General features: G+C 44.7%; 1 protein-coding gene across 1 annotated transcript in view; it reads left to right on the forward strand.

Moving 5' to 3' along the window:
* LOC119446536 (carotenoid-cleaving dioxygenase, mitochondrial) overlaps positions 1-26053 on the forward strand; it is a 153095-nt gene that overhangs the window by 117656 nt on the left and 9386 nt on the right. Inside the window, exons 2-10 of the mRNA XM_037710983.2 lie at positions 14871-15007; positions 16462-16586; positions 16936-17077; positions 17993-18134; positions 19444-19652; positions 20731-20888; positions 22444-22537; positions 23894-24005; positions 25548-25648. Of these exons, the coding sequence (XP_037566911.1) occupies positions 14871-15007; positions 16462-16586; positions 16936-17077; positions 17993-18134; positions 19444-19652; positions 20731-20888; positions 22444-22537; positions 23894-24005; positions 25548-25648 (1220 nt within the window). The remainder of the gene's footprint in view (positions 1-14870; positions 15008-16461; positions 16587-16935; positions 17078-17992; positions 18135-19443; positions 19653-20730; positions 20889-22443; positions 22538-23893; positions 24006-25547; positions 25649-26053) is intronic.

Genomic DNA, 26053 nt, shown 5'->3' on the forward strand with positions numbered 1-26053 from the left:
AGACAAAAAGAAATTAAACTCTGGCGTTTTACGTGCCGAAATCACGATCTGATTATGAGGCACACCGTAATGGGGACTCGCGATTATTTTTCAGTACCTGGGATTCTTTAACACGAGCGAAAATCGAAGTACACGGGCGTTTCTGCCTTTCGTTCACATATCGGATTGCGGCCGCTGCAGCTTATATAGGTCGAACTCGCGACCTCCATCTCTGCAACGCAACGCCATAGATATCAATGACTAACCTGTCGCGGCATGTGCGTGATTAGACAGATTTTGTGTGATTACACATATAATGCACAAGAGGCTTCAGACAAAGTGATAAAAACCAGCGCTAACACTTGCACTGCACTAACGCTAAGACGCTACAACTGTTTCAGCGCTTGTAAATAAAAGCTTGCTATTCCAAGTAAAATGTTTCATAAATATATATGCATGCCGTATAGGCACATAATAGACATAATGGAATTCCGATAAGATGCTTCATAAGCATGCACGAGCGCTGAATTCAATTTGCTATCGGTTTGGCAAAAAGTGTTACAAACGAAGGATTATTAGATGGTAAGAACATGCGTACGGGCGTTTACAGCGCATTAGGGAATTCGCATTTGCGTCCCGTTAACAGGAACGAAGTGTGCTCTATAGTGTCGCCTGAGTTGTGATGCGTGCCTTGGTGCCACTTTTATACTTTCCGTTAACGTGCTTGGCTATTTGAAACTTTACGCCTGCCAAACAGCACCTCCACGAGTTTCACCCTTGTCAGCACAGGTTACAAACGCGACGCGGCACATCCTCCTTTTACGCGCTTGACAGGGCGCTGTCGTCGTTAAACGAGGTTTCTGGAATGCGTGCCCTAGGAGGGGACCCATTCAGCCGCCCGAAAAACGTGCAGCGTTCTGGACGCTGCAAGCCGTGGTTCGAGCCGTTGCATTGGAACCTGTCATTGATGTCTAGAAGAATTGGGTGCCAGAATTTTGACACAGAGTACAATCCTGATGAAACGTTGAAGCCTGCATTTCGCGTGCATCAAAACGTGTGACTACCACAGCCGTGCGCAAAAGGACAGCCGTTACACTTGCGCATACCAAGTTCAGTTTGAATAATGTATATCAGAGCAGGCTTATACCGAAGTACGTAACAAAAAGTAAAGTGGGTAGACAAGTAACAGAATGGGTAGTAATTATGTGTGCAGTATTGTTCCTGTGCATACGCGATTTCTGCAAACTCTACAATGATTACCATTCATGGCTTATACTTAGCAAAATGAAGCGTTGAGTGGCTTCCATAAGTTCCATTGGTGTAACGGCGCCTCACTGTCGCCAATCTTGATTTTGATTTGTAGACTTGAAATATCACTGCAAAGCGTATACTTGTCTTTTGCGCTTCTCGGCCACTATCTCTTGCCTTGTGATTGTTGTTTTTCTGGAATTTTCAAATATAAGCTTGTCTTAGGCATTGCCTCATGGAAAAGTGCCTCTAAAGACATTGACAATCAGTAAGTTTAGCTTGATACTTAAACATAGAGACACATATCACTGCTGCCTACGGGATGCCGTCTTCGTAACGTGTCAGCCCGTTGCTTTCATGAACATACGCCGTCATATGGAGGAATTCAACGGCATCCCAATCGGATAGTGTATGCGCTATAGCATCCGCTGCGCTGCGCGCATTTAGTGAGACGTCGCGCGAAGAAAGGTGGTCCTGCGTCCGCTTTCTTTTCCGCCCCACCGATTCAGCGTTAATTACACTCATCGATCGGGACGACCTCGCTCATTAATCGGCGACGCGGTGGGACCGCACGAGTAAATTCTGCGCGTGCGCAAGCGATACAGCTAACGCAGGAAGCGCCGGCGTGAATCTTGCCCGAGCGGACTGTTATATAGGGCTGCGCTTGACGTCCTCCAAAGTTTTCTAATAGGTTCTCGAAGTTAGTGTTAGTGTGGAAGGTGTGTGGCACGAAGTGTGCTGGAATGCAAAGTGTGTGCAGTAAGCTGCGCACATTCTTTGCCTCTCTCAATGGGGCCATAACAATCTCATGCGTTCACATCAAGAAGGCCTCAACTTTGAACGCGCAGGTTTGGTGGTATGCCCATCGTCACTGCCAGCGTATCTCATGGCAAACAGGTGGACAGGCTGCCAGCCCTATACTCGGACATTGAACGTGCTCAACTCTGTGTTGCACTCTTCTTGAATTTACTTTACGGCCCCTGTGAACGCGCAGGTATGCTTCCAGCTTGCCTTTTTCGCTCGCACCAGGCAGAAAACTGGAAGTGGGCTTCACCCCAAGCCACCTATATGGCTTCGTTTGGAATTTGTACAGACAGCTCTCGTCACGCGTGAACCATAGGTGCACATTTCATTTGCTTTAGGCGGTATCACTTGTTTGACACCACTGCAGCCGGACATCACTGCATCGGTCTGTCTCGCCTGAGCGTGCTTTCAAAAGAAGGCGAATCGCGTCCCAAACTTTTCTTTTCTTGTCCTGCGTTCCTGTTCTAAACCAGCAAATGGTTGTTGCTATCTGCCATTCAGTTTTGGACAGACATTTAGCCAGAAACTTCGTACTTAATACCGAAGCTCAGCAAGGAAAGAAATTTGTACTGATATGTTGCCGGTATAGGCAATACTTCTCAATAAATGGTTAAGTGTGAGGGCTACTGCACTTGCTCTCTTTTCTTGCGGTGACGTTCTGCTTTATTTCGCGGTTTTACGAAGGTGTCACACAAAAAAGGGTCTAGCGGAGAATGCGTCCAGTACAGGTATGCAGGTACAGCGTTGCTTTGACACTACGTGATGGCTCAGTGGCGCTCCGCTGCTGAGCACGAAGTCGCGCGTTCGAATCCCTGCGGCTGAATTGCGAGAAGGTGCAGAGTGCCAAAACGTTCGCGTGCATACATTTAGGCGCACGGTACGGAACCTCATATGGTAGAAGTTAATTTGGAACCCACCGCGCTTTCCCAATGTCTATTAGGTTGGGCTGCTGAAATTGAGGTTACGGGTTTGATCCCGGCCGCGGCGGCCGCATTGTGATGAGGGCGGAATGAAATAACGCTCGTGTGTACTTAGAGTTAGGCGTGCAGCAAGGTTGAATAAGCGCGACGTCACGTTTAGATGTATCAACTGCGCATGACCGACTGCGGTACTACTTTGCATATGTATACCCCTTCTCATTCTTACAATAAAGTTGTTCGTTGCCTGACCTCGAGTTACAAACAAGGTGCACGTTAAAGAAACGCAGATAGGAAAAATTAGTCCAGAGTACCGCAATACGGCGTGCTTCATAATAAGATTGTAGTTTTGGCCCGTAAAACTTCATAATTTATTTAATAATTTAGGAAGTTAACTTGAAGTTACCCGCTACGGCATCTCTCGTAGCCCTTGTGTTTCGCTGAGGTGTTAAAATTGGCAATTTATTTCAATACTTTGTGCAGACTGCTTTTTCGAGAAATTCCTGCGGGTTGCCATATGGAGCACTAGCCTCTTCTATAAAAATAAATGCAGTTTCGCGACAGAAACAAAAACACCTTAGTAAAACGACTTTGAGCGATTATCTCATTCGGTTCTTGAAGCAAAGCGATAAATTCGCCATTCCCGACACACTATGCCACCGCTCACCAGTCCCACCTCAACTAATGCACATTTTTGCCACTCTAGTATGCGGAAAGAGATTAGCAGAGACTTTTAGAAGTGTCGGCGAGAGGAGCAAGTTGTCGAGTTTTATAATTTGATTCCGTTGATGAAGACAAATTGAGAGCGTTCGACCAACCGCCAAACCCGATTACGCTCGCATGAGCACTTCAGTTGGTGCATGCGCAGCGTGTGTACGCTAACTGCGGGCGTAGTTATAGGTATACGCATACGAGAAACGAGTGAGTGGATTGGGATGTAAATATGTTGACTAAGGTCTTGTTTTTTATTTAATTATTATTATTTTTTTTACACTGAGGCCTAAAAAATGGCATGCAGAGAATACATTCCAAACTATACTTACTGACGCCTGAGCCATGGTGCATGGTAGCGCCACATTGGGGCGTTGTGATGTAAGCCCTTATCTGAAGCTGTAAAAAAAAAGCATGCGCTGATTTTTTTCCCGGCTGTCATTTGACAGAGTTTCGTTGCAAAACTAAATTATCCAGGTTTACAATAAAGAAAGTCGTTGCTGATGACTTCGTGAGGTGAAATTTTATTTGGAATGCTGCAGCTACGATCCCTTTTCATCGTTTATTGCCTCAATAAAACTGAGTGCGTTTTGTGGCACTGACTGAGCGGGACTGTTGACACCGGGGCCGATAATGGGTAAACAAATTATGTCATGTACGCTGTGTGCGAAACGTATACACGACATAAACTTACCGTATAGACTCGTGTAAGGGCCGCACCCCCAACTTGGCAGCCCACAATTTGGTAAACAAAATTTCCAAGAGAGAAGCAGTCTAGTTTGGTGACCCGATGCCACGCGCGTGCATTGGCGAATTTTCGCAAGCTGCGTACTTCTGCGTGCCGCTGCTACATGGCGAAAGCCATCTAGTAGCGGCATTTAGTTCGGTCCCTTACATAGGACCGAACCAACAGGTCCCGTGTAAGGCCCGCCCCTTGCCGAAATTGTGAAATAAAAGTGCTGCGGCGCTTACACGATTTTATACGGTACTCCACTGAGGAATACTATACGTACCAGGAATTTCGCGATAAAGCCGATTTTCTCCTCCGCCTATGTGAATGTGACTTGAAATTGACGGCCGCTGTCCAAACTCCACATTGCGAGCTTTCCAGTGCACTCGACAATTTCAGTTCGCGCGTTTGAATTACGGACAAATTAAGTTTTCATTTTCGGCGAACTTGTGGTCCGTTTACTTTTGCTCACAGGTGTGCATGTACAAAATGGGATCTAATATAATCAGCGAGCCGAAAAAAAATATATTGCATAGGAAAAAGTTATCTATAGCTCCCAGCCTAACGTAGGGACAACCTGTCAAACAAAAATCGGCGATCAAACGAAACCTTGGCACGGAGCAGCTCTTCTATCGCGAAAGTAGGCGCGCTTTCTCGGTGCTCCACGGCGGGTATCTTGCTTATACAATACTGCTGGTTAACCTCCTTTCTTTGCATTCTCTTTTGTATTTCTCTCTCTCTTATACAAGCTACTCGGTCAAACTCTATACCCTTCCAGGTCCGCACAAGCTTAGTTTCGCGCTAAGCTCCTTTAATTGAAGGCTTAAGGTGCCTTGATCCCCAAGAGGGTGCTTTATCCGCGACGGTCGATTCTTTTTCTTGACACCTCCGGATTCTCGCAGCATCGCTCGTCTTGGTGTCAACATAGAGAAAACGAAACGACCTGCCGCATTTATTATGCACAACTGTCCCTGGTTCCCGGTACTCGTACGGTAAAAAGGTCGGCAGGATAATACTGGATTGCTGACCTTTTCGGTGCAGTTAAGTTTTATCAGAGCTTAAGCAGAGCAAACGCGGACAAGCACCACAAAATAGGGGCAGACCCGAAGTCCTTTGTGCCTGCCCTTATTTTGTGTGCTCCCGTATCGTTTCTTTTTCTTCTTGTCTCTGCTTTTGTTGTTTTCTTTCGAACTGCGTGAAGCGGTAACGTCCTACATAATGGCGTTTTAACGTAACACTATAGTGTAATAACGCTGTGTAGAGGCTAACGTGTAGCGCACATTAAATATTTCTCCTAGGCAGGTAGAAATATATACGAAAATAAGGTTTATCAATTTGGCAACGAACTTGCGTCGTTATTGTTATCATTATCGCACCATCCTCGGCGTTATTGTTGTGTCTTTAAGTGCTTTGCAGTGTAAATTAGATAGTCTGCCACTTTTCTTTAGTACACGTACGGCTTTAAATAAGATCGGCTCTCTATTTAGGCCGCCGTAACTGCTACGTAGTTTACTCCAAGGGCGCGAAAGATCCTCCATCGCATGGAATTAAAATAGCGGTCTCCGTTCCTTTGCCCGTTACAGCATCGACGGTGGTAACAGGGTCTATGAAGACTAAGCTATTTTCATTGGGGCCGTCATGCTTACGCGCGACCACTTCATTTGTAAACGTTTCTTGTTTTTGTGCCGCGAACACAAGGATGCTTTCGAACGGTAACGGAAGCTCGCTGTCACTGAAAGGGCTGTAAGCTGCTCTAAGGAATACAGCTGCAGCCTGCATCCCATTACAGATAAATTTCAACTCACAGGGATATTTCAATTTCAGAAACGCACGAAAAGGACCTTGTTGATTTCACATTACATTGATGACTGATGGGTAACGGGTGGGCTACTGTTCCCAAGCACAAAGAGGAAAACTCTTTGTGGCTCTTATAATTTTACCAATGTGCATAGGTCATGGGAATAGAACGAAAAAACTATACTTTGTGCAAGAAACTCAGAAAAGTGTCGCATTGATGGCTCGCATAAAGAAAGTTTTTTTTTTTTTTTTTTTTTTTTTTTTTTTTTTTTTTTTAATCGCTGACTTACATCGACGCAGTCTCGATGCGGCGCACTTCTCTTGACGCGGTTGATTCAGCCGGTGACATCTCTTTTTCTGCCTCAGGGCACTTCATTCTGTTATTTTGTATGGTTCAGAACGGCATTACTCTTGTAAATAGAGTTTCTTGTTTACCAACAACAATAAACGTAGCAATGCTTAACTTAACTAGCGCACGAATGTAAACTTCACGTTTACAAAGGCTCGTGAAGCTTTTTTTTTTTTTTACTCGCCCTGTTGTTTCAGACCGTACCGACTACCACTATTTCGCACTTACGCCCACTGTTAGGTTTTGTTAGTTATATTTTACTGTGTTTTTCTTCTTGTTTCTTTCGCTAACATAGAGCAGTAAAGGCACTCTATGTTCGTTTCACCAGCCCCTCGGGTATTTCAAGTTCTGTAACTAAAAAAAAAAAACAAAGAAAAACTGAAGAGTAACTAACGAAGACATTGAGACGGAAGACAATGGAGAGAACCACCAAGGGAGCCATTCTAGAGCTAGAAGCATAAACAAAAATCGCCGGGCATAGTGCCTCCCCCCCCCCCCCCCCCGCCCTCCCCTCCTCTTTGTTTTTCGTTGTTCACTTGTTTCACAAGTCTTCAATGTTTTCATCCCTGGGGCCTCTTCGCGCCGCGCAGTAATAGTTTAGTACAGCCTCAAGGGGGCGCTCAGGAGTGCTTGGATGCCGAAGAATCACCGGGTACAGGCCTCCGAGCCCGGGACGAAGGGAGGTCACGGTCTACTTACGCTCAATTTGCAGCGTTCAGTGGCGTGCCTTCGCCCTAGGCTGGCGAGAAGCCAAGTCCACGCACTCGTTCGTCACGTTTCATCGGCTACAGCAAACTATACGCACAGTCGGCCTTGGGAAACTGTAGGCGTTGACCTGACGCAGCATGAAATGAAAAAATAAGAGGAACTGCCACGGAGCGCCTGTGGAGTAAGATTTCTCTTCGTGGGAAGTCGTAAGTAAACCTGCATTCAGACTACGCTTTTTTTTTTTTCTTAATCCGGCTGCGCTCCCCTGAAATGCTTCCGCTTCTGTAATGCGAAGCTCTAGCCGTCAGTTACAATGTCGATTTTATACGACAGTTATAACTGTGTTTGATAAGCTTGTTACACTTGAAAGTAATGTATCCATTTGTATCGAAGCTGTAACCTTTGCTTTACTCATCTTCAACACAATCATTATGAAAGCAATACGATGGGTTGAATTCAAATGCAATGTCCAGACAGAGAAGCACACGTCACTCGTGCGATGTTTTCGTGCGTGACGCAGCAGCAGATTGTACTACTCGTACAACTAATGCTAACCACTACTGTAACCATCGCAAGCCCAGAAGACGCGACCAAGAGTGATTCCGTGTCATATGAACTACAGCAAAGTGGACAGTCGAGCAAGTTGGTTGACATTCGTTGCTTACGGTGAAAAATAGACGTCTGCAGACGCGATAGAAACACAGACTGCATGCGCTAACAATTTACATTTTATTAAGTAAAACAGAGAATAACTACAAAGAGCTAACCTGCATGAGCATGTTATATGACACATGAGCCGTAAAAGGAAGGTTTGAAGCCCAGCCACGTGACTTGCGATGAGTGGACAGGTGCAAGCATGCTGAGCCTTACAAGTTACCGCTATTTGCCGCAACCGATCATTAGAAAAAAAAGCAAGACATTAAAGAAAAAAAAAGAGGGAAATAAAGTCGTGCGAAAAATACGTAGTACATTTTCCAGGCTCACAAGATTATAAAAATATATTCGGAGGGCCTGCGTGGTTGGGGATGATTTTCTCCACCACCCGCTGACATCGCACGCCGACGCCCGGTTGCCGACGCCGGATTTTCTGTGACACGGGGCCCTTAACGCTATTGCGTTAAAATTACGACGTCAACCAAGAAGACAAGGTACAGTTTGAGGCGAGACAAAGCAAACTAAAAATCAAATAACAAAAATGAAACACTAATAACAGCCCCCGGAAAAGCCTTCACCAGCCCAGAATTCACATATTGCAGAAGCAAAGGTCAGCCGGAATGGCTCAAAGCGAATATTTGCGTTAATGTTGCGACTGAAGTGATTATCGTAGCGCTAGAACATCCCACTCGAGAGCCCAAATCCCCTGACCATGCATATTCACTGAACGTTTCTATCTCAAGGACCATGCTGCCCACTAGAGCTTAATGGTCGACGGGAGTGGTGCACTACGCTCTTTGCGGGCCCACGCTGAAGAGGTTTATCTGTCTTTTTCGGACGCTTCCTCGTACGGACGTTTCTATTCGGAGCCCAAAACCACTCCAATGCCTTCAATAAGTACGTGCGAATATAGAAGCAAGGAGAGGAGACTTTCGCCTGCTTCACAATTTGGGCATGTTAGTTTTGTTTATTCCGTTTTCATTTTTTTTATATATATTTTCTGCAGCAAACCCAAATTGCTTGCTTTGGGGGCGTGAAAATAGCGATGCTCAACGTGTTTTCTTTTTCTTTTCTGCAATTCATGTATCTAGATGCTTCTTTTTTTTTTCATAAATCATGAACGTGGTCTTCGTTTTCTCTTTTCGTTTACTGTTTGCCATTCTGGCAAGTACGTGGCGTAATACTAATTATGCACTTGTTAAAGCGAAACTAAAATAAACACTGAATTAACTTGGACGGATCAAATGTTTTGTCTCAATTTTACTTTATCAATTACGCGTCAAAAATTTGATCGCTTGTAGGGAAAAGGATTCCAGACTTTCATTTTCTTTTTAAATAAAACTTATGTCGCTGGTACATAAGTGTGACATCACATATATCGAAGCCTTTTCGCGTATTTGGACAATTGTAGCACAATAAAATTCTGTAAACTTGTTAAATTCAGTCCGACTCCATTACTATACAATATGTAGTCAATATTTACGAGAAAAAATAAAAAGGCGCTAGCAGACACTCTCGAAATCCAAGACGTTGCCGTGAACTTGCGCGGCAACTTCGTGCGTTCGGATGCCTGTGGTTGTGTAGGTGTGTGTGCGCGTGCTTGTGTGCGCGTGCCTGCGTGTGCGTGCTTGTGCGTGCCTGCGTGTGCGTGCCTGCGTGTGTGTGTCTCGCTGCTTCTGTCGCTGTCACTTCCTGTGACAAGTATATAACTGGAGCCAATCTTATTCCGTTCCTAGGAATCTTCTGTCCCATTTTCCCTCTCTTCACAAAATAACATGTAACTGCGCAAGCTAGCCTAATTACCCGCTTTAAGTAAAAAAAAAAAAAAAAAAAAAAAAAAAAAAAAAAAAAAAAAACTTTCGGTATGCCTCCTCAGCGTTACAAGCGTAGTTTTTTAAAAACGACGTACAGCGTGAATGACAGGATCTGAGAGAAGCGACACACACTGCGCTCTCAGTCCCTGTCCTTCGCGCTGTATACGTCGTTTTTACCATGAATTAACAACTAGCCCAAGCCACCACCCTAATTACAAGCGTTTTCGCATTCTTTTGCGTGATATCAACGTACGCTGTGAACAAGAAGAAAGGTAACCGAGGGCCCGATTTTTATTAGTCGTATCATGAGACGCCAACAAACCCACCAAGGACAGCATATGGGAAATTACATGTACTGTTTAATTGAAATAAAGAAATGATAAATTAATAGAAATGAAAGTGGATGAAAAAGAAAACAATTGGCCGCAGGTGGGGCAAGAACCCACGTCTTCGCCTTACGCGTGCGATGCTCTTACCAATTGAGCTACCGCGGCGCCATTTTCCCGTACACTCTGGGGTATTTGGGTTTTACTGCTAGAACTAACCCTGATAGTGTTAGGCAGCGCTACACCTCACTGCCTTAACGACCGATGTGGAATATTCTTTTTTTTTTTTTGTCGCAGGTGTCACGTGTACCTGATCGTTTTGGGCGAATTAAGGCAACTGGTTAATCAACCCACACATGCTAACTGAAGGCATCAATGCTGCCGGATTCGAGGCCTTGCTGTGTAATGAACGAGAAGAGAGGAAACCGAGGGCCCGATTTTTATTAGTCATACACTGGGAAATATATACGACGTACTCAACGTCCACGATATACAACGTGTACACAACGTATATACAGCGGTATATACAAGTAAATACAACGTACACTGCGAAATACATAATGATTCAGGTCCATATGGATTACCTCAGGCTAAATAAAGAAAACACAAACAACAACGATGAGTGTTACACACCGATGCATTTGGGGTCGACAATATTGGCGATTGAGTTAAAGGCACCACGAAAGCCAATCTCGGCTCTCGGTTGAAAGCAACTCGGTGATATACGGGTCGTAGGAAAATACCAATCAATAAAACCAATTACAGCCAGCAAGAAGATACTATAAATTACACGAACGGCCAAAGAAATGGCCGAAGTATGAGCCGCACACGTGGCGTTGATGAGTAAACAAGCGTCGGGGCAGGACGTGTCTGCAAAACGACACATTTGCTGACCTCGGTCGATCTGCTCTGGTCGCGCCGTAATGGCGCGGACGAAGAAGCTGCATCGCGGGAAATCAACGTCGGCGCTGTCTCTGAAAGGAAAAAAAAAAGAAAGCAAGTGGAAATGGGGCCCACGAATAACAATAACAAAGTGCGTGTGTGTGTATATAGGAGAACAAGAACCCAGAAGAAATTTTCAGGGGCAAGCAGGAGGAACGACGCAAGAAAGAAACAGGCCATTTCAGGAAATGAGAAAGGTCACCAAGAAGTGCTGGCTTGGCTTCACGGGGCTGGAATCTCGGGGGAATCAGAGAAAGAAGATCGTGACGGTAGAACAGACGGCGCCGTGGTGCGACGCAACTCGGCCGTAGCCGAAGCCAAACCACCTAGGGTCGGCACAAAGCTCCGTTTTTCTCTGTGCACTTGAACAAAAGAAAGAAAAGTCCTCGGGAACACCGTAAGGCAGACATAAGGGTAAACAGAAGACCACTGGCCGTCTAGCTAGCAGATGTGCACGTCGGCAGTTCTCGTTAAAGAGGGCACTCCACTCCAGACGAAAAGAACACAATATCCTCGGTAAACGCGAAGGTGTTAACGACAACAAGAACAACGAAAAGGATAAAGTAAATGAGACGTGGATATAGAAGCCGTGGAAGCTCCCGTCTCCGGACTGAGGTCATAAAATGTCGCACGAGGCGAAAAGTAGCGGTGATATGTTCCGCCGCCTCGGTGCAGGCGTGTGACAGCGAGACACCCTTACGGCGGCACTCCCTGAATCGCTTTAGGGATCTCTTTTTCTTCACGTTGGAGTGCGCGCTTCTTGACTTCTGCGAGTGCTGTTAGAAGTAGGTTGCGTCAGGTAAATAAACGAAATTTCACCTTACCGAAAGAGAATGCCAATTACGAAAAGTAGGAACTGTAAAGAAAGTGTTTAACTGGCACTAATCCGAGGCACTCGAAAAGAAAGCTGCAGTGTTTGTACGAGGATTCCTCATGTGGAATAATTATGTGTATAGTATGCTACTAGCAGCGTAATTGCCGTTTTTATTTTTTTTTCAGGATGGATGTTAAGACCCAGAGTGGTTATGGCAATCTGCTTATATGAGTACGAGGTCGCTGATTGGTCGCGGAAATGCTCGACGCGGCAAGATAGCAGCCGTTCACTCTTCGGCTTTGTGTCACCTTCTGCAAGGGCTATTGATAAAGTGCAACAAATAATTACATATGACATTCCACTGCCATTTACAAGTTCTACATCTTTGTAAGGTCTACATCGAAAATAAGGGCGTTGTTATGAGAATGTACTGCTCGATTCTGTTTCATGTATGGGAGTTCCACGGTGCTGTGCCTGACGTTACAGTAGATGGCTGTGGATTATCTCTGTGTTGAACATCTATAGGGTTCCTGAGTGCACAGAGAAATCATGAGTGCTCGGGCATCTCATTTTTTTTTATTTGCATCCCACTAGCGTCCGACTGTGGCCCCTACGCGGCTCCGTTGATGCTGAAAAAGAAGAAAAAAAAAGAAAGAAAACTGACTTCAGAGAGTTGGGAAAATTTGTACAAGTTCACAAGCGTCGTGCTGAGTAACACGTGGCGTTATAACAATGTAAAAGTTCAGTTATGAACCGGGTATAATTGGCACTAACTGCTGTTCGGCGGTGTCCCTCCCTTGGGATTCTAAGAACGCCGTAGCATATGCTGGTTATTCCGAGTTAACGGGAAAAATTACTGCGTGATACCGAGATTAAGTTTCTAAAGGCACGCGCGAACAAAAAAAACGGCTGTTTACCAGAAGCTGAAGTGTTCCGTTGAGGCAATGAAAGGAAAATGTCCTAAAAGAAGTGAGACAATCTAATAAGGAAAGCGGCCGCCTCAAAGCTATATAAAAACCAGGCGCAGGAGGGCCTCACTCGTGAAAACAAACCTGCTTGCCGCTCTTTTTAGTATTCCCAGCAGACATGCAAACTTCGACGCGAAACTCCTTCGTTGCCCTGACATCCCCCCCCCCCCCCCTCCTCTCCATTCCTCATTGCCGTCTCTGTGGACACGGTTGTTTTGGCATCAAAACACACGGTGACGAGAAATATTGTGGCTAACAGGCAACAAGGTCGGGGTGGAGAAATTCACGTACAGAAAAGAAGCCCTTGCGTGATGTTTTGGCAGCGGCAAACGTGATCAACGTGCCCGCGAAAAACTGTTTTGGGAGAAAGGGTTTTCGTGTGTGGGAATGATGCCGGAAGCACGGGCTTTGTGTGCGATCTCTTGCGGAGGGCTTACTCGCTCGCTAGGATGTACCGTGAACGCCGCCTTTCTTAAGAAAGCATGCGCGAAGACGACGTCGAGTATTTGCTTGCAGCAGAATTTGAAATTTAAACGAGATACGCTGTCCGGTAGGCTCTATGTGCCAGCGTTGTTGTTGCATGTGTGAAAGTTTATTGCGAACTTCATTGAGAACTTGATTCATTGTCGAACCATAAACTCGTGATACTTCACTTTATTAGAATGAAAGTAAAGGATGAAGATTTGTTCACCTTCCTTTTCGCAACGACTATATAATACGAGATGGAAAAGCGTACTGATATAATTTAGGAAGAAAGGAAGTATGAGAGGCGCAAAGGAAACAGCAGCATGAGATCCCGATTTGGATAGAGATCTTTCTTACTTTCATGACGTTGCTGATATTTCAGGCGACTCTCTAATGTCGACTGTTCGATTCGCATAGCTGTAATAGTAGCTGTGCACGAAACGAATAAACAAAGCAGCATCCATGCGCTTGTGTTCTTTCTTTTTTTTCTATCAAAAGTAAGGAGGAAGACTGCGTTAGTTTTGGTTTGCCTGCATAGGATCCGTGTTTCCTTCTTACCCTCCCGGTTGTGAGGTGTTACATGCCCTTTGCTTCTTGTTGGCATTCGTGGTTGTCAGCCTTCTCGAGCATTAGTTCGCTGTTTGCATGGCAGGAAACATTTGCATTTTTAAGTTAGCGCTCGTTTTCGTATTCTCTCTTTCACGTGCTTTCTTTCCTTTCCCCCCATTACACACCTTTAAATTATATGCATTCACTGGCGCTGAAATTAGTTTATTGGGCGTGGCCTCTCTCCCACTCTCTTTATATTTTATCTTTACCTTTCTACCCCCTTTCGTGCCCCTGTGCAGGGTAGCAAACCAAGTTTTCCTTTGTGGTTGGCCTGCCTGCGGTTTTGTTATGTTTTATTTTTTAATCACTTCTAATGGTGACAGCTGCTCCCGCACCCCACCAAAATGTTACCCGAACGAGGGATTACACACTGAAGACTATTTACAAGGCATATTCACAAAAAAAAAAAAAAAAACTGCAGTGGTGACTTGTTCAGCCGACAGCTCGAGACCAAGAAGCAGTTCGTTCTCTTCGTCGGGGCGCCCGCTCGCACCGTCCAAAAGGTGCACGCCAATCCCCCACCGTGGATAGGAGCCACATGCGTGATAGGCAACGACAACAACAACGCAGTATGCATGTAGCACTATGAATAAGACAAATATTGTATAATAAGTAGTGACACAGGTTCGGAAAGTCTAGAGTGGTGTTAGATAAGACAGTAACTGAAATCCACATATAGTTCAAGACACACCGGAACATGCAGAGACATGCAGTGAGAAACATGCAGTGAGGACAACCACACACATTATATACTGTGTCCCGACACAAACGCCGTATACCGAGTCCCGAACGCACAAATAAGGCCGCAGTGTGGTTCATGATGAGCAGTAGCACAGATGAAGAAAATATACGGACAACATAATACACAACCGGAGGCACAACAGTCGGAACCGGGCTTCATCGCACAATGCGCACTCTCTCTCTCTCTCTGTCTTTGTTGTCTTCTCTCTAGTTTACTGTGAACGTATTTAGGTATACCTCTTCTCAGCAACCACAATCTAACGAAAAGGCTTTCGTCTTTTTCTCTGTGTGCAGGCGAGGTCCCCGAGTGGCTGAGCGGCAAGCTCTTCCGGCTGGGTCCCGGCAAGTGGGAGCTAGGCGGGGGCTTCTGCCTTCGCCATTGGTTCGACGGCGCCGCCATTCTATCTGCGTTCGAGATACACAAGGGAAAGGTGCGCGCGACCCGTCGATGCATGCCCGCAGATTCACACCGTTCACAAAACTGGAGTCATTAGAGGGTTCTAGCTTCTCCGTAAACTTCTTACCATTTATGAATTACCGGCTCCCCGGAGCCTTGGACGGCAGTAGCAAAGCTGGTAGTGACACCTCGTGGCACTTTTTGCATTTACAATGCGTTTGAAAAAGTTCGGTTGGGCGGTAGTGTGCTCTCGTCGAAGGAAAATTATTAAAAGACTGCTTGTTAACGATTATGTTGCTATTAACGCTTTACATGAGCAAATTAAGTAAAGGATAGGAAGATCACTACAGTATTAGCGTTGTGTGCTTTCTGGTGAAGCTCTGCGCCACAAGAAGTCGCTGCCGTACACCTTCTTGGTAATCCGGTATTCTGCAACCTCTAATACATTTACGAAGAAGCTAAGACTCTAAATTTGCCTTGAAGCCAGCATCACATTTTCAAGTTTTTTGGGTAGCAAGTGGCGTCTTGATGTGGTCTGTGTTTTGGATGCGATTCAATGGCCATTGAAATACGCACACGAGGTTTCGTATAGCGTGGAGGCGCACACCGTATGGTGTTGCTTAAGCTGTATCATCTGCACTTTGCCTAACCTTGGATATGTAAGGTTACGGAGTGCATAGTTTACGCATGTGCAGCCTTCAGGAAGATGTCATCTTGAGGAGATCGGACTGTACAATTTAAGGAGCAGTCCGTATAAAAAAATGCCATGCGTGATAATAATGCGTACGTTCATTCATCCGAAAACAAGCTTACGAAACCTTTTTTTTTGTCATACACGATAACAGCGAAGAAACAGCAAAACGCATAGAGCTTTGTTTGCCGCCAGTTTCTTGTCTCTGTGCTGTTCCCGTGTAAGATAAAAACCGGCTATCTTCTACCTTCACACTTCCTAATATATCGTTTTCGAGATATGGACAAGAGAGCGATAGTCTTTTAACAACTGCCCAGAAATATTTCAGAGAGGACGGTCGGAATACTTCACAACTCCATATAAAAGCCCAACGCAAAGAAATGTTCATCAGTTCAATCATACCTTAATGGCCATCCGCCAGACAAACATCTCCGGCTTTCATTAAAGACAGCATATCTTTTTCTTTCTATCTTATATCTTAATAGAAGTGCTTGTGAAACGTTTAGAATTCGAAACAATATGTTGTACTCTGCCGTATGTGGACCCGGCATCATTGATATATATCTCCTATAGTGGGACACTGACTTGCCTTTTCGTGAAGGGAAAGGTGCGAGACGGAGTTACTGAAAGATAATATATAACAGTGTAGACTTACCATCTTTGATACCATGCACTCGTCACATGAGACAAATTAAGTTAAGCTTTAAGCGATACCCTGATATAATTTTTGATGTTGAGCGCGCGTCTCTGTGAATCACATTTTCATGAATCACTCACCTCCATCGATTCTTTCGCAGGTGCGGTATAGTTCGCGATATCTACAATCTGAGGCTTACAAAAAGCTGAGCAGCGTCAATCGCCCCGTCGTCACTGAGTTTGGCACGAGGTGTTACCCGGACCCCTGCAAGAACATACTCTCTAGGTGAGAGCTGTCAGCCGGGAGAGCTTTATCTTTGTGATAACTATCTTCATAATCACACTTATTTATTTATTTAATTTTACATTATCTGTTTGTTTATTGTTTGAGTGTACAACAGAGAGAACTGAATGGAGTAGCCGGTGTGCTTCCCGCCCCAATGACAACACAGTTGCGGATTTATTACAGAACATATCTGAAGCAAAGCATACTGCTCCTTTAGTTTGTGTTTCGTGCATGTTGCAGAAAGCTCTAGCAACACATGAATCTCTTCACTAGTTACTGCGTGATTAAGCTTTACAGTGTGCTGAAAAAAAGGGAAGCGAAGCGAAATATGACGCCACAAACCGCGCAGGTTTTTTGCTGCCCTGGTCCCCAGCGACTTGACGGATAACAACTTCGGCAACGTGTACTCGCTAGGAGATGAATTATTCTGCACTTCCGAGACGTGTTTTATGTGGAAGGTCGACCAAGACTCTTTAGAAGCCGTCCAAAGGGTGAGTACAGCCAATAGGGTGAGTACAGCCAATAATTACTCAAAAGAAAATTCACAGGGCAGAAAAAGCAATAGACGCAAAAACGTTATCTCGGGACAGCATTATTTTGAACTTCTGACATTGACTATCTGCGTGGTCATAAATTCCAGCAGCCGTTTCTTGGGAACAGTTAGTAGTTTGTGCAGTAAATAAGGATTGCATTGTATTCTGGAGGAACCAGAGTCAATCCAGTGAGTTCTGCGAGCGTTCTTCTGAACGAAAGCAGGGCAAGCCGATGAAAAAAAAAAAAAGAAACAAGTTATTTCGTCATAAAGACAGACCAGCGTTGTATTTGGAGAGGAAAAGTTAACAAGAAAAACCTTGCCTTTGCCTTTTCTCCAATTATAACTTGAAACATTAGTGTAGCATAAGGGAACATAGTCCTCAAAGGTTACTTCACCAGTGTAGATTCGTTTAGTGTTGTTTATTATTCACATAAGACTATAATCTGGCCAGCAAGTTTATGATGACAGGTCGAACTTAAAAAATAGAAAAAAAAAGCTCATGTGGTAATACCTCTTGGGGCCTCAGTATGAATTCATAAACATGCCGTTCCTATAAGCTATCTTTCACCGGGCCACGGAGCAGCACGTCTTTTTTTATAATGCCCGACGTTCATGCTGTAATCATGCTATAAATGGGTTGAGAATTGGTAGCCGCTTGAAGTCGAAACCACATGTAAAGCTATGTAGCTTCAAATAAATATTGGAAATCGCGCGGCACCAGGAACGTGCAGTAATACCACGCCTCACATACGCCGATAAGTTATAACGAGCTCCACTTGATTGCTGCTATACTGCGCGGATGCCATTGTGTCCGCGGTACCGAATCTGAGACGTCAGCATATATCACATGTGTTCGTTTGCACGTCCGCAGTTCGACGTGAACAAGCTGGTATCGGTGAACCTCGCCAGCGCCCACCCCATCACCCAAGAGGACGGGACCAGCTACAACCTGGGCGCCAGCTTTGTATCGGGCCTCAAGTACCACATCATAAAGATACCGCCGCCAGGAAAAGGTAGAGAACTCGCGGCGTGTACTCGTGTTCAGTGCGAACATTGCAATGCGAAGGCAGCGAATTCTCGATAGATGAAGAATTGGGCTCTCTTCACGGAACTTTTGTTACGTAAGCTCCCTCCAGGGTTAGCCATCACCGGCGATCGTCTAGTGAGTCGTAACCACGAGATACGATTGCTATCATGAGGAGCAGGTGGCCGAATACCGGTCAGAGAGGAAACGCCGAAAGTTTCATAAAAGCTGAAGATGTGAGCGTTGCTATAACATGGCTTGCTACTTCAAATGAGGCTTCTAAATTGACGTAAGACAAGCTCATAAACAGAAGCAAAAAAAAAAAAAGAGAGAGAAAAGCTAGGACTAGACAAACAAACCAAGTTCAGCTGACGCAGTAACTTGAGAGAACCTTTGTGGATACAATCCCGATTTGTGCGACTATTCACGAATCCCGACAGGGCTCACTAACGATAACGGTATTTCGTGAATTTCAGGGTTTCTGCTATATTTCCTGTGAATCTCCCTGTGGACACTGCCGTATTCTGTCCTGATAGGGGCATCACGGTCGCATGGTTTAGAGAGCAAAATGGTGCAGTGATATTCCACTTGAAATTAAGTTGAACAAGTGAAGTTTGGTTGTACATTTCATCTACGTAATGCGTGGAGAAGATAACCGGTAGTTTATTAGAGCAAGAAAACTGATGATGGGAAAAGCGAAACACAATTGAGGATGGTAGAGGAATTATGTTGCATGGTGAGATTACAATGGTGGCTGACGTAGGATGAAAACAGCTGAGGCAAGACTGGAATAATTGCAGGTCACTGAGGAAAGGTTTGTTCGAGCACTGGACATGAAATGTACACAGGGTGGACGATAACGACGACGACGATGATGACGATCATGGGCTCTGTAAATTGACCCAAACTGAACGTGGGCTTTACGGCGACACTCGTACAGTAGTAGGAAAACATAATTGATAATAACGGATATTCATTACAGTATTGTGCGCTGTGTGTAAATCTTCGTCGTCAGCTACCTATAGATTCAGTCACGCTATACTACTTCGTAAAAGTGCAATGTTGGCGGGAAAACGCCCTATAGTATAGAAATCAAGGTGAGCACGGTCAATGTAAGCGCAGCCAACGACAGTTGTACCGCACACACTGAGCTTTATCTGGAATTTGTTACTCATGCTAGCCACTTATGACTTAGATTATCTCTAACGTAGCGTTACGAGGGCTATCAATTTTCGATCACAGCATACTGAATTGAAGTGAACATTAGAAAAACAAAACATACGTGTTGACATGCGTAGGCTGTTCGGGTCTGAAGCGGGCGTCGGTGGCTTACCACATACCGTCCAGCTGGAAGACAACCTTCAGCTATTACCACAGCTTCGGCATGACGCGCAACTACGTGGTATTCGTCGAGCAGCCACTCTTGGTGAACGCCATGCGCCTGGTCGGATCGCGCATCAAGGGATACTCCTTCAAGGACTGCCTCGACTGGGCGCCCAAGGAGAAGGTGACTATGATTTACTCAAACTCCTCAATGGCTCCGAGTTGAAACATTGCGTAAGGGAGATGAAAAAGGTTAAACATGATGAAAAGGAAGCCGCTGTGAACTCGTCACATAAAATTATTAGCATGGAATTGAACGTTATGGCAATAGTTGGCGAAAGATGTCGAAAGTTTCTTATGCGCCGTTAAGCGGAAACAGTCTACTTAAAAGACACTACTCAGTTTACTCAGTTCATTTTCACCTTTCTTTAATAATTATTGCCTTACTTTAGCCATTCAATTTCTTCCCCCTTTCCGTTGTCCTGTGTAAAGCAGCAAGCTTGACAGTGCAACCTATCTGCTTGACAGTGCAACCTCTCTGACAGTGCAACCTTCTCTCTCGTTCTTTTGGGCTACCCTCAACAAAGCGACAGTGGTTGCCTCCCACCATCGCAGTGTGTTACGAGGTTCCTTGCTGTAGAGTTTCATAGTAAAAAAGTGTCCACGAGATGCGAACTTGAAATAAAAAGATGATCGGCAGTGAACTGAAATGAGCGCTCTAATGAGGAATAAGATTTTGAAATTTGCAGTCACAGCATATTGCTCTGTGGTATATTAGCACGACCAAGTGTACATGCAGATTTGATTTGATTATTTATGTTGGAGAAACTAGGTCGTACATGCTGTTCGTTTTTGGCATGGGGGTGCGTGCATGAGATGGTTATCGCGGTATCTTATTTACAAGCCACTGATATAAAGCATATACTAACATTCTAAATACTCTTCCTTCGCGGCAAACGCCTCTACGGAGGCTAATTGTGTGGACTGAACACAGCGAACCTATCAGTGCATCAAACGTAAGGCAACGATGTCACACACCCGAAATAGCAGGAACTCAAGGGACACAATGGCACAATAATGTATGACTTCCTGTAAATTGAGTTTAGGGCGTAGTGAGAGCTGAGTAAGGTGTGATGGACATTTTCTCGCCCCTTCTTTTCATGTCATCACTCTCTGTTCTTTCTTCCTGGATCTCCATTACCTCTGCACCTGGCCTGTCTTGGATGGGGCTGACATCTATTTGTGGCCATTGGCGCAACCAGACCAAATTTGTGGTATTGGACAGATCATCGGGCGCCGTCTTGAGGACGCGGTTCGTCACGGACCCCTTGTTTTTCTTCCACGTGGTGAACACCTACGAAGACGACGGCCACATTGTGTTCGACATGATCGCCTACGAAGACGCCACCATACTGGACAGGTATGTGGCCTCAGTCAAAGGGTTTGACTCGAGAGGCAAGTAGTGTGAGTACCTGAACAGCTCCAACGTCGCCGAAATCGGTTGTGCACTGTAAGCAGCAGAAGTGTAGCCTTGGTCTGTGCGCGTGTTCAGTGTTAAATGCGAAATGTTCCGTGCACATTCGCGCCGGTAATGCTGCGGAATGTTGTGTTTATGAGTATGAAACTATTTATTGCACTTATGTAACATCCACGAATGCCAATGTGCAATGCTTGAACAGTGTTTATTGCAATTGCTAACCTCCACCCGTCTAGAACAGAAGCTTTCGGGGAACGAACTGCTACATTTAGGCGCCTCTACTCGATTTCTTGTATAGGGGTTATTTTTTATGTCCTGTCAGTTAAGAATCTTGAAGACACAGTGAGAGTAATGTGAGGTGAATGGTATAGAGGTTAATCAGAATACTCTTCGGTTCTCTGCTCAGCACTTGAAGGAGGAAAAAGTGTAGAAAAAAAAAAGGCGGAAGGAAACGAATAGTTGGAAAGGAACTTTCTGCGGTAGTACAGACCACTAAATTACTGGGAAGCAAGGACTTGTATCGTTTTCATTGCGAACCTTGGCCAATCCGCCATTGTGGATAGGTGCCGAGGCAGCAGCAACAACATCGACGACGACGACGATACGCGTTGAAGCGCCTGACAACAGAGTCATGTTTTGAGGCGACAACAACAAGTAGTCCTTCCTGTAGTGTTTCCTTGAAATACTGTCTTTCGGACAAGGCATGCGGTATAGCATACACTCGTCATGGAAACAGAGCTTTTAAATCGAAGCTTTCTTTAAAAAGCGGGCTAATTCCGGAGACAGTATAATCGGGGTCATGCTGGTCACGTGGTGGGGGTCTTCGCGTCTTGCCGTCTTCACTGGCACGCAAGTAATACCGATGATGCAAAACGCTGTGCAGAATATAATCAGTTGCATGGCATTTCTTTAACGGCGCTTCTCGGATTCCAACTTGTGGATCTGACCTCCATATTTGTTTCCCACAAAGCATATGACGTGGTGTACTTGTAGTACAACACTTATAACATAATCGTCCAGTTCAATAAAAAAAAATACAGTATTTGAAGCGTATGAGCACAATTTGTGCAAAGTTCGGTACATCAGCACTCGGGAAATTGTAGTTGCAATGAAAAAGAAAGGGATAGCAGTGAAGTTGGAACACCGTCTAACTGTGGTGCTACAGCTCAGAGCTGGGTAAAAGTTCTAACGACTTGATACATTGAGCAAAGTAGGCGTGTTATGGCTTAATAATTATGTATCGGTATGCGCTCTAGGTGAGAAGACATGCCACATGTCCTTACGTCTGGTCTGTCTAATAACAACGTCATTTTGTTTTAAATTTTCAAAAAACAATATCCTGCATAAAAAAAGAATATAGTTGTTTATATATGAATACAATTCATTTAATAAAATAAAAGTATTCAAGTTATTATTACACAATAAACATTTAAAGCTAACTAATCTCGTATTTTTCTTGAACTCGGTGACTGTGCACGATGCTGTTTGCTTCTTACAGGTATTATCTGGACAAGATTAGAAACTCCACGGCCGAAGATTTCGATCCAGACTGCCAGGGTCACTTCCGGCGCTTTGTGATTCCCGTTTCTAAGGTGAGCAGTCGTTGAAGTTAAACCTTTCTCGCAATAAACCGAGCGGTGCGCCAATTCTGGAGAAAAAAAAAAGAAGAAAAAAAGACAGCTTTTCTTGGTCTTGTCTCATTAGCCTAAACAGGCTTACAAGGCCCTAGAAAAGATGTGAGCCTTTATATAGGCGACTGTTCGAGTTGGAGAAACTGCTGACCGTAGCGAAAAGAAAGGAGGCAGGCTGCTGATCGTGCACTTCGAAAGCATGGGAGGAAAAAAAAAACGCGTGATTGCAACTTCTGTAAAAAGTCAAGACACAAAATTGAAAGCAGACCTGCTCATCTTAACGCGTTTCAAGTGAATTGAAAATGAAATGAATTAAAGGAACCTCCTGCATTCACAATAAACGTAGAGGCTCGAGATCATCATCACGACGAACGGTGCGTTTCATTTCGAACGTGCATTTATTCTGTTCCATCGCTTCTTCACTGTCGTAATTATTTTTGTGTTGTATAAGCACCGCTTCTGCCTAAATTTTCTTTTACCTGCGTTTTACCGGACAAAACATTTGACTCTGAGAAAATTGTTAGCTGATTTTAGGTGCGGTGAAGCAACGCCTCTAGACAGATTATGCAGTTGTTGCGCACGCGCGAATTTTGTGCAGTTCCGATGAACGTACGGGTGAGCGTCTGACATTGCTCAAGGACGCCAATTCCAGTTCAAGGGGTTCTTCTTCGTGTGTCCTGTTTCTGATGCGCTACGCCTTTTGCCGCCATGGTATACCAACAAACCCAACGTGCAACGTTAGTCAAGGGGAAAGTTCCGGCCTTAGTCAGCTTGGTTTGCGTATCACACTTCTGCAAGCCTACCATCATCTAACCTTAAATAATAAAAAAGTAAGAAAAAGAAAGAAAGTAAGAAAGGAAACCAGCCTCCTAGAAGGAGCCTGGTGATTCCGAAAAGTTTTTGTGTTAGCATGCGGCCTGCCCAGCCCCCCTCTCCCTCTTCCTCTTACCTTCCCCGAGCAAATGTGAACCCCCTCCCCCCAGAAAAAAATTTCTGGCTACGCACAACGCACTGTCTAGAAAGCTGCATTGTGAACGGCACTCAAGTCTACAGATGTTTAAAACACACATGTGCTTGAGTAGCGGTTACATGACCACGCGTTATTATTATTTATTGATTTCTTCTGTCTAGGGCTACTACGTCTAGGGCTTACCACGAATTTATCGGCATCGAACATTTAAACAGCCAAAACTCTCCCTTTTGTCGCAGTTGATAAATGCGCGTCTATGCTCTCGTTCTAGCTTGCAAAATGATAAGGGTTATACGTAAACGCGGTGCTCTCTCCCCCTGCTCCTTTCCCACAATAAACCAACGCAGGTGAGCAGCACCAAGGAGGGCAACCTGGTGAGCCTCAAGTACACCGAGGCTCGCGCCTACCGCCAGGACAACAGCACCATCTGGCTCACCCACGAGGAGATGGGATCCAAAGGTATACACGTGCGTAGTTACTCTCCCCGCGCGTACAAAGAATTTGAGTACCGCAATGTTTTCCAGTATACGATGCGACATCCTCCCGGTAACGGCATAAAAATAACACATGAGGGACAAAAAAATTTACTTGTGTTACTTCTGTACATCTTGCTTCTCGCCGTTGACAAGCACTATTTCTGTCAAGATGGAAAAGACTGTCATCCGCCCGACATTAACACGCCGCTACAAAAGAAACTCATGCGGGTTTTTCAGAAAACTAGTTTCGCTGTTTTAGAAAAAAATCCTTAGTGATAAAATGACGTGGCAATATAACCCGCATATCATATAGCAAGACGTGGCATATACACATACCTAAATAAATACGGGAATATGTGCGCTGACGGGACGCTGATACCGGATTTTTTTTGTCACATGGTGCCCTTAACGCTGTCGCGTTAATATCGTCCTGGTTTGGGGTTCGAATCCGACAGCACCTTTCCATGGCAGTCGCAGTACCATCTGAGATAATGAGGAAGGTATGAGATGCAGGGTCAGGACGAATTGATCGACAACTCAATGTGCAGGAACACGCTATACGACATTATTTATGTGTGTTTAACCTAGAAGGTTGCACTTAGGGTAAATAATGTTCTAAGTAAATCGCTACAAATATCAACGGTGCATAGTTAAGTATTGAACTAAGGCCCTCTTTATTCATATTGTAGTGCACATAGTGGTAGAAGCAATCGTGATTCTACAATTAAATTAAATTATTTTATGGAACCGCGTTCTGTTTGGACCTTTAGAACATTGAATATAATAAAAAAAAGACACTGCGGAGCTCTTGCATTCGGGAAAAGATTGCTACAAGCCGAAACACGAATAATAAACACTATATTCTTGTGCTTATACGCAGCCGCTCGGCCGTGAAGCTCAGTACGAGAAGTTGAACAAACTTGGAAACTAGGAAGGCCAGGATTCTACGGTGTGTTCCAGCTAACGTTAGCCAAGCTGCTCAAGATATTAAAAAACGTGGTGCAAGATACAATTAAAAGACCTACGGTGTTCGGTCATCAGATGTCTTACGGCCGAACACCGCAAGTGTCAAAATTGTACCTTGCACCGTGTTTTTTAAACCTTTCTTTTTTTCGTAGGACGGTTTGGCTCAGCTATATATATACTGTGGCCAAATACTTCAGATGAGCGTGTTTGTTTACGAGGATTGGCAGATAGACCACTAACATACTAGCATTTATGCGCTATCTTTCTTTCACAAGTTTCTTCAATTTCCTTGTTCTGCGCTACAACAGTTGAGTGATTAATGGAGGGGTGGATGAATGGATGGACAGAACAATCAATCAATCAATCAATCAATCAATCAATCAATCAATCAATCAAAAAATAGAGTAAGTCCTTCGACACGTGGGGCCAATTGCGTGCGTTTCAAATTGCTAAAGAAAAATTTTCTATTTATTACAATCCCCTTGATTGCACTGAGGAATATAAATCGTTCACTGAATTCCACAATGAGTGCATTGAAGCATATTCCACCGATTTGCAGGGTACGACTTACCGACAATAAACCCGGAATACCAAGGGAAACCCTACCGCTACACATACGGCAGTGGAAACTTCGAGCGGCTAGGCGAGTGCCGGAATGCGGTAAGCTCAACAAATCAATGCCTTCACCTCCTGTTCGACAAAACCAGCGCTTTTATTATATTATTGCCTCCGATGAGTTTTCGAAACAAGTATTGCTTCGATGATGCCGTCTGCAGCGGCAAAATATCAACGTCCTTTCGTAATTTTTAATGCTTTTTTTTTAAGCGAAGCTTAATACGTCTAGGCGAAATCGTATATGGCTAGGCGAAATTGCCTGTGTACGGAAAACTATTATCATCAGCATTGGCTCGAGCGTCGTCGTCGTCTTCTTCCGCAGCTGGCTCGTTGGCGCCCCCGCGCTTGTGCTCGTGCTCGGCAAGCGCTCGTGCCACTTCTCCCGCGTTCGTCGTCGTCGTCTTCTTCCACAGCTGGCTGAGTTGCCGCTCATCATTCCAGCGTAGAATT

The sequence above is a fragment of the Dermacentor silvarum genome, chromosome 3, assembly GCF_013339745.2.
Source record: "Dermacentor silvarum isolate Dsil-2018 chromosome 3, BIME_Dsil_1.4, whole genome shotgun sequence".
Lineage (NCBI taxonomy): Eukaryota > Metazoa > Arthropoda > Arachnida > Ixodida > Ixodidae > Dermacentor > Dermacentor silvarum.